General features: G+C 36.8%; 2 protein-coding genes and 2 pseudogenes across 2 annotated transcripts; 2 read left to right on the forward strand and 2 right to left on the reverse strand.

Moving 5' to 3' along the window:
- Nucleotides 1-1,815: 1,815 nt before the first annotated feature.
- On the forward strand, nt 1,816-6,103 carry LOC120157440 (transcription factor VIP1-like). The gene is made up of 5 exons (XM_039168556.1): nt 1,816-2,014; nt 2,837-2,894; nt 3,144-3,276; nt 5,484-5,566; nt 5,958-6,103. Exons 1-5 carry the CDS (start codon nt 1,816-1,818, stop codon nt 5,965-5,967), a joined length of 483 nt encoding a protein of 160 aa, XP_039024487.1. The 3' UTR covers nt 5,968-6,103.
- Nucleotides 6,104-6,734: 631 nt separating this feature from the next.
- On the reverse strand, nt 6,735-8,369 carry LOC120157441 (annotated as a pseudogene).
- Nucleotides 8,370-10,855: 2,486 nt separating this feature from the next.
- Nucleotides 10,856-13,061, forward strand: LOC120157430 (annotated as a pseudogene).
- Nucleotides 13,062-13,472: 411 nt separating this feature from the next.
- On the reverse strand, nt 13,473-15,342 carry LOC120157431 (sm-like protein LSM3B). Its single transcript, XM_039168551.1, has 3 exons — nt 15,190-15,342; nt 13,951-14,046; nt 13,473-13,621 (listed from the first exon to the last, which is right to left on the reverse strand). The coding sequence occupies exons 1-3, from the start codon at nt 15,304-15,306 to the stop codon at nt 13,541-13,543; spliced, it is 294 nt and encodes a 97-aa protein (XP_039024482.1). The 5' UTR covers nt 15,307-15,342; the 3' UTR covers nt 13,473-13,540.
- Between the last annotated feature and the right edge of the window lie 301 nt (nt 15,343-15,643).

The raw sequence follows: 15,643 nt of genomic DNA on the forward strand, positions 1-15,643 counted from the left end.
AGACGATTGATGACGTAGATGGATATGTGGAAAATCGATGAATAATGCCCTATCGAGCCTTCCTAGTCGCAATGAAAAGGAAAACACGATAATATGGCTCTAACCAACCCTCCTAGTCGCGATGAAAAGGCAAATTGGAGTGTGAAGATTAATCTCCCTCACAAGAACTTGAAAGATCTCAAGGAGAAGAAGCTTCGAATGCACAAGGCAATCAGCACTTGCAAAAACAAACTCTCGTTGTATTATTAATCAAAGAAATCTTGAATTACAAAGTTTAATGAAGCCTCCTTTATATAGGGGTTGAGTTCTAAAGGTCCTAAATAACTAATGAATAAAATAATAATAAACTAAACATATCTTAACTCTAATTCTTAATAAAATAATAATAACTAAAGATAATATTTTTAACCCAACCTTAATTCCTAATAAAATAATAAATCTAATCCTAAAAGATAATGCATCATCCTATATTAAGTTATATTACAAATAATCAATAAAAATATTGAAAATTCGTAATATTTACAAAATCCCGTAATATTTACAAAATCTCGTATTAATCCCGTATAGGACTTTCTACATGCACCGTCTTCAGTAAAATAGCCATATCTTGAGTTCCCGATATCGGATTGATGCGATTAAAGAACCGTTGGAAAGATAAGATACAGACGGTCGTATATTCAGAAGACATCTTGACTAAATAAGATCAGAATCCCATTCAAAAAGTCGTCGTAAGTATGCTTCTGTTCCGATCTTCTTTTCCAATGCTTGGACGAGTGGATCATTTGGAAGAGTTATTACTTCTTCCTTTGATGTGAGCCTTGTGATGCATGTATCATCCTCCCTTTCTTCAAAAATATTCGACCTCGAATCTGAAACATTAAAGGGGGCAACATTAGAATCGTTTAATGATTCATTCACATTATACTTACCGAATAGATATGCTTTGAATCTTCGAGACTTTGTTCTTTTAATAGGTTCGAGTAGAAACATTAGTCCAAAGAAGCATGTATTATGGACTCTGGTGCATGTATCAATATATGTTCCAAAGTGGGACAACTTAAGGCGAGATCTTATCAAAGAGTGCCATGACACCAAGTGGGCTGGTCATCCGGGTCAAAAGCGCACTATGGCATTGCTAGAGACAACATACTTTTGGCCCCATATGAAGGATAGTGTGGAGCTTTACGTGAAGACTTGTCTTGTGTGCCAACAAGACAAAGTAGAGAACCGACAGCCGGCGGGATTACTCGAACCTTTACCAGTTCCCCAAAGACCTTGGGATTCAATCACGTTGGATTTCATTAGTGTATTACCCAAGTCCGAAGGATACGGTTCGATCATGGTCGTTGTGGACCGATTTTCTAAGTATGGGACTTTCATACCATGCCCCAAGGATTGCACTGCGTAGAAGGCCGCGCGAGCGTTTTTTAAGAACGTCGTGAAGCATTGGGGCTTACCAAGGAGCATCATCAGTGACCGAGACCCTCGATTCACCGGACGCCTATGGACGTAATTATTCAAGCTCCTTGGCACCGAGTTAAATTTCTCCACAAGCTTTCACCCTCAAACTGATGGGCAGACCGAACGGGTAAACGCTTTGTTGGAATGTTACTTACGGCACTTCGTGAGTGCTAACCAGCGAGATTGGGCAAAGTTGCTAGACGTCGCCCAATTTTCTTATAACCTGCAGCGGAGTGAAGCCACAGGCCGAAGTCCATTCGAGCTTTCGACCAGACAACAACTGCTCACGCCGCACACATTGACAATGCCACTTGATGAGGGAAAAAGTCCCAGAGCCACCAAGATGGCTAAGTCATGGGAGGAGAACGCCGATATCGACCACGCATGTTTAGAGAAAGCGAGGAAGAAGATGAAGAAGTGGGCGGAACAGAAGATGCGACATCGAGAGTTCTCCGTTGGAGACTTAGTCCTTGTGAAGCTTTTGCCACAACAGTTCAAAGTTCTCTGAAGCGTTCACAAAGGACTAATACGGAGATACGAGGGACCGTTCCAGGTACTTGCCAAGGTGGGTAAAGTGTCTTATCGCTTAGACTTGCCAAGTACACTTAAGATTCATCCGGTCTTCCATGTAAGTATGCTCAAGCCATATCATGCCGACAAGGAAGACCCATGCCGAGGGTATTCGCATCGAGCACCTCCCGTAGTAACCAAGTACTACGACAAAGAGGTGGAAACGGTGCTCACAAGCAGGACGGTCCGTAAGAGAGGAGTCCCACCGCATACCGAGTATTTAATCAAGTAGAAAGGACTACCAGAGTCCGAGGCAACATGGGAACTAGCTGAAGACTTGTGGAAGTTCGAAGAACATCTCAAAGCGTACGAGGCGACGAGGACGACGCCAGAATAGGTGGGGGAGAATGTCACAAAATTGGGCCTTTTCCCCACACTTTGGGCTATTTTGGCTATGTTGGGCCACACTTGGTCTTGGAGGTTGATAGAATAGTGTAGATTATTCTAGAACACTCAAGACTTGTACATATTCTAGAAGCATTCTAGAGCCTTCCATGTTAGGTAGAAAATTATGGAGAATTCTATAGAATCTCTCCCTACCGTAGGATCAAGTCAATCTCCACAGTCCATTGAGGAGGTGGGAGGCTATAAATAGATGTAGAATGCTCATTTGTAAATCATCCAAGAGTTGTAAGCTTTCAAGCATATCAACAAGCTTTCTCTCAAAGTTCTTTTCTTTCTTCTTTGTTTCCTTGTCAATCCTTTCCCACATTAGCACGAGTTTGAGTGAGGCTGACTAAGCTATCGCGAGGGGCGAAAAGGAGCTAAGGCCGCACGAGGCTTATTGAGAGATTAAGTCCGTGACATATTGCTCCTGATAGACTTGCTGAGCTTGCTCTTATTGATCCCAAGAGAGCTAAAAGGTTATCTGTTTTTGTTTACAACGTACTATTTTTTAAATTAAGTGAAAATTTTCAATTAAAAGGAAAGGTTGTTATATGGTTTTCTTCTTCTTCTTCCTTCTGATCGTTTCTTCACCAAAAACAAGTTCGTTTTTGCCTCCTTGGTCAACCCTTCCCCTTGTTTTGTAATGTTTTATTTCTTTTGGATATTAGTTTGCAGTATAGTAGTAATTACGTTGCTTACTAAATGAAGTTCGTTTTGTGTTGTAGGATCCTGGATAACAGGCAATCGGCTGCACGCTCGAAGGAGAGGAAGATTGGATACACGAATGAGCTTGAGAGGAAGGTTCAGACACTTCAGTCGGAAGCTACCAATCTCTCGGCGCAGGTCACAATGTTACAGGTAACTGCATTTTATGCCTTCTCAGTTTGGCTTTACAACTCTAAAGTCCAAAGTCAAACTCAGACATTTTGCTCCTTTCTAGAATATGAACTTTTTCAGGTTCTTGTATTCAAAATTTCAAATGGTACTATTTATTTATTCTCTTCTTATTATTATAATATCATACCTCAATCATTTATAGAGGGTTTTCCAAAGTCAAAGTCATATCTTCTTTAGTTGTATTTAATTGTATGTGTCATAGCTTCTGGTTGTGGACTTACTATGCACATATTATTATATGCATGAAACTCCTGCTAGCGTATTCATTTGTAGGTCAAATCACATCTGCGATTATTGGAATAATTGTTAATGAAATTTTCCATTTTATTTGGAACTTATTGAATTTACTACTATTTCAAAGAACTAGTAGTTCTCTGGAGAAAAAAAAGGTAGTGGTTTTAATTTCTTGGGAGGAAGAACCCTAAAACCAACTTGAACTTTGAAGAGGAAAATCTTTATGCGACCGTTTTCAACTTCCATATGATAGAATCCTCTTCATTGCAATGCAAGAACGGTTCAATGTAATGGACTTATATTTCTGCTTCTGGGTAATATAATCTATGTTGTCAGCCACTTTGGACCTTCTTGAGAAGTTCCATTTTGTTTTTTATTTTACAAATAACATACTTAATTACCTTATATCACGATCATTGATTAATCCCTAAGTAAGACGAGGGAAAATTGCTATGTACTGCATGCTGAAATACTTGTGCCATAGAATATTTTGAGGCATTATTTAGGAATCATTTTCCAACTTTAAATCTACCAGCCAGTTCATGGTGTCCACCACCCTGTGTTGCATCGGCTGAGACTCTACTTTTGGTCGATAATTTGATATTCATCTGACACATGTGAAATGTAATTTTTAATAGTTTTTTTTCATTATACTTTGAGGGCCAGATGTGTGATTCATGATAACCAGCTCTACTTTAAACCCATTTGTTCAATGGGGATATGTTAATGGGAATGAGATCTAAGTAACTCAGGTGTATTATTAGGCAAATAATCTTATTGTGTTTAGTAATAAAATCTGAGTTCTTGTGTTTTATGATCTTTTTTAGTGCTTTTAGGGTGTACCACAATATCACATAATATATAAGGGAAAAGCAATATTTAGCATTCTTGAGGTGGATTCGTGCCTTCTCTTTTTTGAAAGAAGATCCATGCCTTTTTAAGTGCTGAGAATAAAGAAACTTCATGCACTTTTCTTATTCCCGCCTAGGAAGGAGAGGAAGGTACAAGTCTCCTTTTTGCAATAGCTTTTCAACTGTTCCATGTCAGAGCTTCTTCGGTTCTGCTCCCACAACAATATTAGGATTGTTAACTAGATATTTTATTCTGTTAGTTATTAGATAAGATCAGTTTTAATTAGATAGAATCATTTTTTTATTCTGTTAGTTATTAGATAAAATCAGTTTTAATTAGATAGAATCAGTTTTATTCTTTTGCTAATTTTATGCATCTTTTTATGTAAAGTTGTTACATTATAAATTCTATTTAATTCAGTCATATTCGACAGAAATAAAATAGATTCATTCGGAACAAGTTTTTTTCTACTTTAATAGGCCGTTCACACGCCTAGAGAATGACATTTCTGTAATAAAATAGGGCTAGTTGGGTTTGGTCAATTTCAGTCCATTACATCTCTGAAAGGTGCCTTTGGATTCTGCACCTTCTGAAAAAGATGTTTGATAACCATCACTTACTCTTGAGTCCTCCAGATGTTTTCAAGTTAGTTGAGGAATGAATAGAGTATTACTATCTAATTAACTTTTGTCTGTTCTGTATGTGACCGTGTTGCATGTGGATACATTTCAATACATATTAGATGTATATCCTGCAAAGCACATACTTAATTGACTCTATCAATTAGTCAATGTGATATTTTATTTTTTTAACAATGAAGAGCATTTATAAGTATATGTTTTGCATGGTTGCATTTGGTTGATGTGACACACTCATGTCTATGTCTAAATTGTTAATTGATTATTGTGTGAATGACTGCTCCTTCTGATTTCTTGCTTTAATTTCTCTCTTGGCCATTTGCATTTCTGGTTATCTTGCACCTAATGATGTGACTGTACTTCTAGATTCCTATCAACTTATTTCTTCTGAAGTGCCCACAGTGAAGGGAAACAATTCTAATATATTTCTACTGTGTGATGCAGAGAGACACTACTGGGTTGACTACTGAGAATAAGGAACTCAAACTACGGCTGCAGGCTATGGAGCAACAAGCAAAGCTTAGGGGGTATGTATGTTTTTCTCATTTTTTTTCAGTAGATAAAGAGATTATACGGGTGGGTGGGAGCTTCATAAGTGAACTGATTACCAATTTGTAGTTGGCAAAACCATCAAAATTCTGTCATTTCGGAGTTAAGCGGTTGCATCATGTGGGTCCTCTGCATTTCATAATTTACTAAATAAGTTGTGAATTTAGAACTGTAAGCAACTTGGTTAATACGTGCCATTTTTGTTTTCATGTGGTTTTTAGATGCCATATAGGTATTGTCTTAAATCATTTCTTTTAATGTATGTATGTAACCAATTCCTGTTAGGTCGTCAAGGCTGTCCAGATAGTTAACAAACTAGGTTTTGAAGATATCTTATTCATATAGCATTTAAATTCCTGTTGTTTGCAGCACTGAATGATGCATTGAGGGAAAAAGTGCAGCAGCTTAAGATACAAGCCGGCCAAATGTCAGCTATGAATGGAAATCCGTTCAACGGAGGAAGGCATCCTCAATTTCCCCACCAATCTGCTACACACTTTGGTGTCCAGCAGCAGCTACAGATGCCTCAGTCATCCACCAACCAAACTCTCAATGGGCAGCCTCAAACTCGCCTCATGGATTTTAATCACCACACTTAAATTTCACGTTGGAAGAAAATTAATTCAAGGCATCATCTTGTACATGGAAATATGTATATATATGCATTTCAGGTTGAGGTTGTGGAGTGTTTGCTTGGTTCAGTCCCTTTATGTCCAGGAATTGCTTTATCATCCGTTGGAATAGATATGAAATTAAATTTGTTGTTTAGCTGAGATTAGGTCCTAATTCCATCGTATAATGGATGGCTAGATGATATTGCAGCTAATTTTTATAATATATAGAATAATTATCCTCAGGAGAGGTGATGTATGACAGTGACTGATGTATAAATCGTGTTTCTTCACTTATTTTGGTATATCTAGTTGTATCATAGTCTGGCTGATGTTCTTGGCACTAAGTCGATCCTTCTTTTAACTAATTCATTCAAGCAAAGACCATCACAATTCACATGTAAAACCTAAAGCTCTTTTCCTGGCACTCCTCAAGCATTAACTTGTGAAACAAATCTAGATTTCACTAAAATCAAGCGTCATGCTACAATGACGCAGAGGAATAATTCTGAATATAGAAAGAAAAACTATTTTGTCACTTGTGTAGAGCACAAACACAATTCTCTTTCCCTATATTTGCAACAATACAAGGAGACTGCTGGCCTTGATACCAGGTTGATCTGTTTTCAACTAATTCATTCAAGAATACATCCAGCTTCTCCATGCTCACACTAGGCATCACCACCACGTGTGCTATATTCCCTTTACAGGCAAGTTGCCACCTCCGAACAAACTCATCCCGGGGCCTCTCAAACACGACAGTACCACTCAATTCATTTAACATAGCGCCGATTCCAGCTACACGCAGCCGGTTATTCAAGTAGTGAGCGTTTCGGAGACTTCTGGACTTCCTTTTGAAATCCTCCGTAACCTTTTTCGGTTGAGAGTATACCAAAGGAAAATAGGAGCATGACCATTCCGGCTTCCCATAATTGTAGCATCCCTCGATGTGAGGTATTCAACATTGCTTGAGAGTTCATTGATGTGTTCCATCCTCGTAATTTGAACACCACAAGGCATTGGACAACCCACAAACTTGTTCTGTTCACCATCAAGAATATCAAGCTCAAACTGGTAATGAGATCCACAAGACGGGGCGAGAGGTAACATAATAAGATAGGAGTCCGAGAAACAAACTGATGTACGATTATAAACAAAATCATCTGGCTCGGAGACCAGAGTCCATAGACAAGCTTAGTAATCATGTTAATTCCTTTTAAACATGTCAACGAACATGAAGACATACCATTTTACATTCTACAATTCCCAAGTTAAAAAATCACAAATTATTAGTAGTCTAGTTATACTCGTGTGATTAAGGAACAACTGAGCTATGCTATCCTCCCTCAAATCCACATCAAAACAACTATAGATGTGATTAACTTACCCGTTTGACGAAAGGCATCATGAGTCCAAACAAAGCTCCATCACAATGAATGTAGCCTGTCATGTGAAAATCCACATCCTTCAAGGGTTTGTATCACAAGATCAAGGTCATCTACAGCCCCTTTGACAGTTGTTCCTACAGTAATGAGTAAACAATGTCAAATCTCTCATTTGAACAAAATTCATTTCTTTTTGTTGGAATTAACCCGTGCAAGTGAGGATGTTTTTGCACCGGAGCAATACACACAATATATATATATACAGAGAGAGAGAGAGAGAGAGAGAGAGAGAGAGACCTATGTTCGCATTGATTATAGCTGGTTTGTCCCTGTTAGCAAGTAACTTAGATCTGAAATCAGTGCAATCGATCTCACCCGAGACTAGGGTATCAACCTTCACACACTCCATTCGATACATTCTTGCTGCTTTAAAGATAGAGTAATGTGATTCCCTTGATGCATACAAAATCCCATCTGGAAGCACTTCCCTTCTGCGAAATTCAATCAGTTTTTTCCACCTTCCAATTGAAATAAGATTACAATGTTTGGAAAGGAAGTACCAAGTAACCAATGTTCAGGAAAAAACTAACCCAACTAAAATTCCATGAAGATTGCCTTCTGTAGTTTGTAATGTAACCCCAGTAATCATTCTTCTCTATTTCCCACAAACTGGCAAACCAATCTAACACACCAACTTCAAACTGCCTTGAATGAACTCCGTAGTTGCTCGCGATGAACGGATCTCCAAGATTGTTGATCGAGAAATGCTGTAATTGAGCCAGTGTATGGTTTTTAAATTACATTTAAATTTTTAAATAAAATTGAAATGCTTAAATCACATCAGTAATAAAAAAATAATTTTATTATTTGATAATATAAATTTTCGGATGTCAAAAATTATAAATTTTTTATTTTAAAAATACAACAACAATTAAATAAATAATTAGTTGTAAAATAATTTTTACTTAATAAAAAAGCTAACTTCATCGTTTGATAACTGATTTTTTAAAAATATTTTTTAATTTTAAAAATAATTTATTTTCATATTTTTTAAAAAAAATTAAAATTTTAATTTTTTTTAGAATTACTACTTAAAAATGTTCAAAAATATTAAAGTGAAATTTTAGTTATAATTAAGGGGTTAAATAAGATATTTTTCATTAATTTAATATGTTATTCATCTATTAATAACATTTAAAGTTTAATGTCTATTTTGTAACTTTTAAAAATTTAATGATAAAAAAATTAATTTAAATATTTTTGTGATTATTTATGAATTCTACCCTATTTTATATTAGTGATGTATTCAATGAATATAACTAGTTATAAACTCATCCTATAAGCCCAGAGAAGCTGCCATCTCACCGGCGACAACAACGCCCGAGGATAGCCACCAGTTGCAGCGCGAGCTCATGGCAGCTGCATCTGAGAAACGGATGCTGGCTGCCGCTAATAGCGCTCCGTCTTCTAGTTCTACGTCAAAAATCGTAAAGAGCAGAGGTTTAGGAGTCAAAGAGGCCGAAATGAAAGCCAAAGAAGTTATTTTAGGCGGTGAATTGTCAGGGAAAGAAGCCTATCATTTATTTTCAATGGTTTTCGGAAGTGGCGTTTCAAAGGGTATACTTGCTCAGTGGAGCAATCAGGTATAAGGTGAAATGTAGTGTTTTACTATTACTTTAAGATTTTGATTTTGATTTTAATTATTTTTTTTATAAAAAAAGCTTACTACTCGGAGATTGGGAGTTACTTAAAGAATTAAAATTGCTGGCACGATTGAATTTTCCTTGTTTATTGTGATCAAGGATATTGACCCCAGATAAATTGGAGACCTAAATTGCAATTGAAAATTGTTACACTAGCATCAAGCTGGAGTGGATTATCATATGCTATAGACTGTTCTCTTCATATCAGACTGATGGAATTTTTGTACTTCATTTCGATCTCTTATGCATAATGTAGTTGGTGGAAGGTATAGTCTTAGTTTATGAGGTAAACAATCTTTTATCTGGAATAAAGCAATATTAGTTAGGAGTCTATCTATGTTTGGTGATAGTGTTATTTTTTCTCCCATGTTTTAGTACGAGTTAGAAATAAACGAACTTTGTTTGCTAATTTTTAGCCACTCACGTGACTTGGTTTGAATAAAGTGAATAAATATATTTTTTTGTTTTGAATATGTATTATTTTTACTTGAGCTTTTGCCTATCTTTCCAATTTCAAGTTTAGATTTGTACCAATTCTTCTTTATGATATAACAAACTATTTTAAAAGTGATGTAATACTTAAGATTTCCTTGTGCTAATACTTATGTAACCAAACGTAGCATAAATGTTCTCTTCTTTGGTATCTTTAGATAATCCGGATGCTTTTCATATGAATTGCAGGAATAAAGAACACTTCCTATTATGCACATGTTTATCTCATGGCAAACTGATATGAATGGTTAGGATGATTAAGGTTAACTTCAAGGGTTTTTTAGTGAAGAACTCTGGTATAGTTGACTAATAATTAGAATTTGTTTCGGAAATGGGTTAAGAATTGATGAAGAAATTGGGGATTTAGAAAACCACATTGGAGAGCTGTCCTGATATGATGAAGAATACCCGTGAACAGCGTTGGGAACAATATTGAGCAGTTTCGAAGTTTAGTTTGGTCTTGTGCATATTTCAGTTAGGTTAAAACCTTGCAATGGCTTAATGCTAGCCTAGTTCAGATAATGCCGGAAAGGATAACTTTTCAGCATGATTCATAAGGTTCCACAGGCCTTTTATGCTTAGGTTGCTACATATCAGTTATACCTATGTTATTTGAAAGAACTTACAGCTTATATGTTAATTTATGAAGTTATAGAATATCTTTAACTTAAACTTGTTATTTTCACCAGTGATGCACTTTACTTATTTTTACACATTCTTTGGGATGTTAGTTAAGAAATATTCGATTGATACATGATTTGATGGCCTAATGCAAAGCTATTAGGGTGGGCCTTGTGCTACATTCTTTAGAATGGCCACCTTATGTAACTTTGTTTCTTTTCTGATGTTTTTCACTTGATAAATATTCAATGCCGCTTCTGCCGACAATAATTCGTCTCTGCCCAGGCATTTGTTCTTAAACATCTTCTTTTCTTTCCGGATGAATTGGGTAAAGTTGCAGCGAACAAGCCACGGAAATTGAGTTCCAGGAGATCAGCCAAAAGTCAATATGTTGTGTCAAATAATTTTTCTGCTTTTACTGAAGATGCAAAAACAAGGTGATTGCAAAATTCCTTCTTATTCTTGCCTTTGTATTTACTTCATCAATCATCTAATTATCTCCCACATATTTCAAAGTTCCTTCTATTGATTGCTTTCATGAATGATAGAATCAGGATTGCTAAAATTGTTGTCTGCTCACGAAATTGGAAATTGGAAATTGGGAAGAGGTATAATTCCTGATCTCGATAGGTGAAGTCAAGTGGCATGTTCGATTTCTCATTTGTTGGTCTCTTTCCTGAGGCATATTGTTGGTCTCATTTGTGTGGACTGATAGCGGTATATGTTTTGCATTGTTTCTGCAATAATCAGTCTGGGCGGAATATTTGCTTTTTTATTCAAGTTTTGCAGTTGTTTCATAACTCATATTTTCCTTTTCCCTGATATCTATTTTGGCTAAAATTTTGTTTCTGAACACAGAGCCCTGGTTAAAAGGACGAGTATCTTATGTGGAAATAACGAAAGAGCTGTAATTGCGACTTTAAGTGTTGTTTCTGACGGCATTGAAGGATCCGAAGGCAGCCCAAAGGATGTTGTTAGTGGAATTGAGTTTACCTGAATATGCTAATAAATTGCCGCTATGCCCTGTTTTGTGTTATTAATTGCTGATAATTGTTTATGATTTTCAGTTCATCGTGCAAGCACTTGAAGCCTTTCAATTGAATCAGCTTCTGATTTGCAGAAAGTTCTAAGAGTAGACACGTTCACATCGTCTACAAGTGCCTTTAAGAGGCTTGAAGCAATTATTCCCATTTTTCAAAGTCGCATGGGAGCACTGCTATTCCTTATCTCGGCATTACTTTCTCGAGGGCTGGTGAGTTTGTTGGCTTTAGAACTCCATTTTATTTTCATCTTCATCAATATATTGGTAGTTCAGAAAGAATTTCAAGAGGAAGCATATACCGGTATGTCCAGTGTTAAGATTTTGTTTGCATGTGTATGTAATTTTATCCGTGCTTCCTCCTTTCTCTAGGACTGTGTTAAAGCTGATCAGGATGATCCCAGCCTACCCCTTGTAACTGCACCATTTGGCCATGCTTCTCAGGTAGTAAATTGTGTATATATATCGAATGGACAGGGCTTCAATATCTTGAAATTGGTATTGCCGTTCTTGATGCATTCCTCCGTTGTAATTGCATTTTATACAACAATATTTCAGGAAATTGTTAACTTATTGCTCTGTGGGCAAGCTGTTCCAAATGTATTTGACGGGAGGATGGATTTAGGTGGTGGCATGTTTCTGAAGGGTATACCTACAAGTGAGGAGGTTGGATTCCTCACTCTTCTAGAATCCCTTAATTTCTGTAAGGTTGGTCAAAATCTGAAGTGCCCGAAATGACTAATATGGGTTGTTGGAAGTGAGTTTCGCACTATACAGTCCTATTTGCTTGGGATACAGCTGTTCAAGATGAATATGAACTAGAAGGAAGGGAATTACAGGTCCGGAAAGCATTTGATGCCCGGGATCAGAGTGGAGGTGGTGGCTTTATCAGCGTGGAAGCTTTCCATCAAGTACTCAGGGAGACAAGTATCCGACTTCCATCCGACAAACTCGATAGCCTTTGCGGCTCGGGCTTCATTGTATGGAGTGAGTTCTGGAATGTTATTTTGGATTTGGACAAGAACATGGGAAGTCTAACGGATTCAACCGGACAGATGGGTAGAAAGATATTTGATCTTTACCATTTCAATGGAATTGCAAAATCAGATTTGAACGGCAGCTAAGCAACAGTTAGAGGTGAGTCTCCGATAAAAAGACCCAGGCTTACGAAATTGAGGGTTTCAGTAACCCCAAGGTGGACCTCAGAGGAATTCATGACGGATGCAGCAGTGCTCCGTGGTACAGTGGGGAGTGAATCAAGTGAAGTGGCTAAGCCCGAACAACCTCCACAGCATGCACCATTGGTGGACTGCATAAGAACTCGCTGGCCTCGTGCTGTTTGTAATTGGATTGGGGACGCTCCCGGTATAGTCTGAGTGAATATTAATCAATCACCTCAGTGTTCTTGGTGTCCAGGAACATGCTGGAACGAAACTTAAATGAGACAGAAAAAGCGGCAAGGTGGTAAAACCTGCTTCATCACAAACGACGGGGCAGTGTTATTTTTCCTGGTTTACTTAGTTTCAGGTTATGTTGTGTATTTGCTGTAATCATTGACATTCGAGTTCAATTTTCACGTGTTAAATGTTAAATGCCAAGGCAGAAAAAAGGTTTTACATCAATCAAATGAGCATTCATTCAGATTTGATTTTGTTGTTAGTGTGTAAGCATTTTGTAGTGCAAATGTATTTTGTCACTGCAATTTATGAATTGTCATTTTATCTTTTTTACAATATTGAACTAAAAATGTTTAGTTAAGAAGATTTTTTTTTTTTTTTTGATAGAAATTAGTTAAGAAGATAAAACGATGTGAAGCAATGCTAAGCATTACAAATGTAGCCTAGAATTTCATGTCCAAATGGTCCATGTTCCAATCTTTAGCAGACAATGAAAAAGAGTTGTTCATTACCCCTTTTGTCAGAAATTGGATGATCATAAAGAATTATCAATTATCTAAAAATGCACAAATGTTTCATCAATATGTAGCAATAATCTTTTCAGGGGTCAATGATGATACTATATGAGCAACAGCCTAGTTTAAGAAATTCGACAAAAGGTGATCCATTCCCAGAAAGTGTGCTAGAAACTTCCCTTCTCCTAATCAAGCAGTCCGTAGAGGTGGAGAAACTAGTATGACTCCATCTCCCCTTACAAAGAGAAATGGAACAGTGCGCTTTGTAGTCTGAAATTAGGATAAAATAGGATCATCATCCAAAAACATGAAATTTCTCTTTTAACACCCTAAATTCATGTTCACTTGAAATCTCCGGTTTCAACTTTCATAGGATAAGTTCATGTTTTTCCTTGTGAATAAATGTAACAGCTAAGCCTAATAAAAAGGATCAAGCATTCTTCATGGTTAATATGGGGTTAACGAGAATGGCATCAAAGTTCTAATGACACCACTAGAGCCAACACCTAGTAAAGCTCACCTTCTACCTCTAGTTCATATATTAGTTTTCAAAACAAATATTACTCGTATTGAATGGGAACACAGATATGATAACCTACCCGAACAATCTCCTCATAGGTTTCATCATCTATTTCAACTGTGGTAACAACCTCTTCAACATCCCCTAGAATCATATTCAAATGCTGATCATAAGCCTGCAAGCCACATTAGAGAAGAACTAAGCATCAAAATGTTGGAAAATTATAACAGCAAGTAATAAGAACATAATAACTAATTCGTATTACTGAAGAAGTCAAGCTCTCTCAGTAGAACTAAAGTGATCTGTATTCATATCATCACCTATATAGTTCAGATGGTAAATGGCTAGAAAAATATATTTCCTTGATGTCTTACCAAAAATTAAAGAAAACCATTTGCATTACCACGCACATTGACACTAAAATATATTATAACAAATGAACGAGCATTTTCTGTTATGAACCAGAGTCTAGATGTAAAAGAACAACAAAATCATGCTGCAATTGCTCTGAATAAGATCAATCTTTCATGAAAGCTGTGAGAAAAAAATAAATTAGCGCAATAATTTTATCAGTAAAAACATATGAAAACAGTATGAGAGAGGCTAGTTTAATTTTATGTCTAAAGACACAATTAAAAGAGAAAATGTAGAAGGCATAAACATGTGGAGTTACTTAAAAGGGGAGAGAGAGGGGGAAAATGAAGTCGGAGATCAGAATCAGCAACTTAACATCTCTATTCACACTGCTTTGGTAGAAAACAACTTCAAGCAGCTGCTTAAAATGCCACCAAATCATAGTGATCAACAGACAACAGGAAGCAATTAAAACAAATAGATACTACAACAGAAATACTAGAATAGAATAGAATAGAATAGAATAGAATAGACTATTGGTATCGTATGTCAACATCATTAATAAGACTAAACATCAAGAAATCATCCAGTAAACAGACTAATAATTTCACCTCAAGCTCTCCGTGAACTGGAAACAAGGATTTAGAAAATTTACTAATCACCCAAAAATCCGCATCATTTTAGCATATCAATCGGACAAGCCATGGAATTTGAGGGGGAAAGATACCTCAAGATTTTGATCCATCCTATTTAAGCATATTTAAGCATACCCATGCAGTTGATAGCACAATTCAAATATGAACATAGAAGTCGGAATATTCTCAAGGGCTACCAGACACTACCTGAATTAACATAACCCTAAATCAAGGGGGTAATGCCCAAATTAAGGAAACCTAAAATGAAATTCGAAGATTAAACATTGAAATATAAAAGTAGTTGAAAGGGAACCCTAGAGTTAACGTACATGGAGCTTGCCACGGAGCTCACGGTCAGAGCGGAGCTTGACATAAATACGTTCGTCGAGGCTGAGCCTTATCAAATCCAAAGGCTCCTTCACCGCACTCTCTTCTTCGCTTGTCATTCTCTGTTTTTGCTCTTTCCTTCTTCGGGTACAATAAAGGGAAAGGTTTAGTCCTTTAGGCTGCCGGTAGATGGCAAACGGATACAGTTTCGTGGATTTTGTATTATATTCGCTTTAATTGGAGCGAGAATGGGTATAATTTTAGCGGATAGTGGGCCGGTGTGGATTTATAAAGTGGTACCCGTCGTGGGTGGTGGGCGGGTAATAGGTTTGAGACATTACTCGCCCCGCATCCGCCCGCCCCACATCCGCCTGCCCAGCTAAATATCTATTAAATTTTGGATCATTATGAATTTAGGTATAATTTTAGAGTTTAATTTATAAATTTTAATATTGT

The sequence above is a fragment of the Hibiscus syriacus genome, unplaced genomic scaffold (genome assembly GCF_006381635.1).
Source record: "Hibiscus syriacus cultivar Baekdansim isolate YM2019G1 unplaced genomic scaffold, ASM638163v2 tig00111272_pilon, whole genome shotgun sequence".
In the NCBI taxonomy this organism is placed as follows: Eukaryota; Viridiplantae; Streptophyta; class Magnoliopsida; order Malvales; family Malvaceae; genus Hibiscus; species Hibiscus syriacus.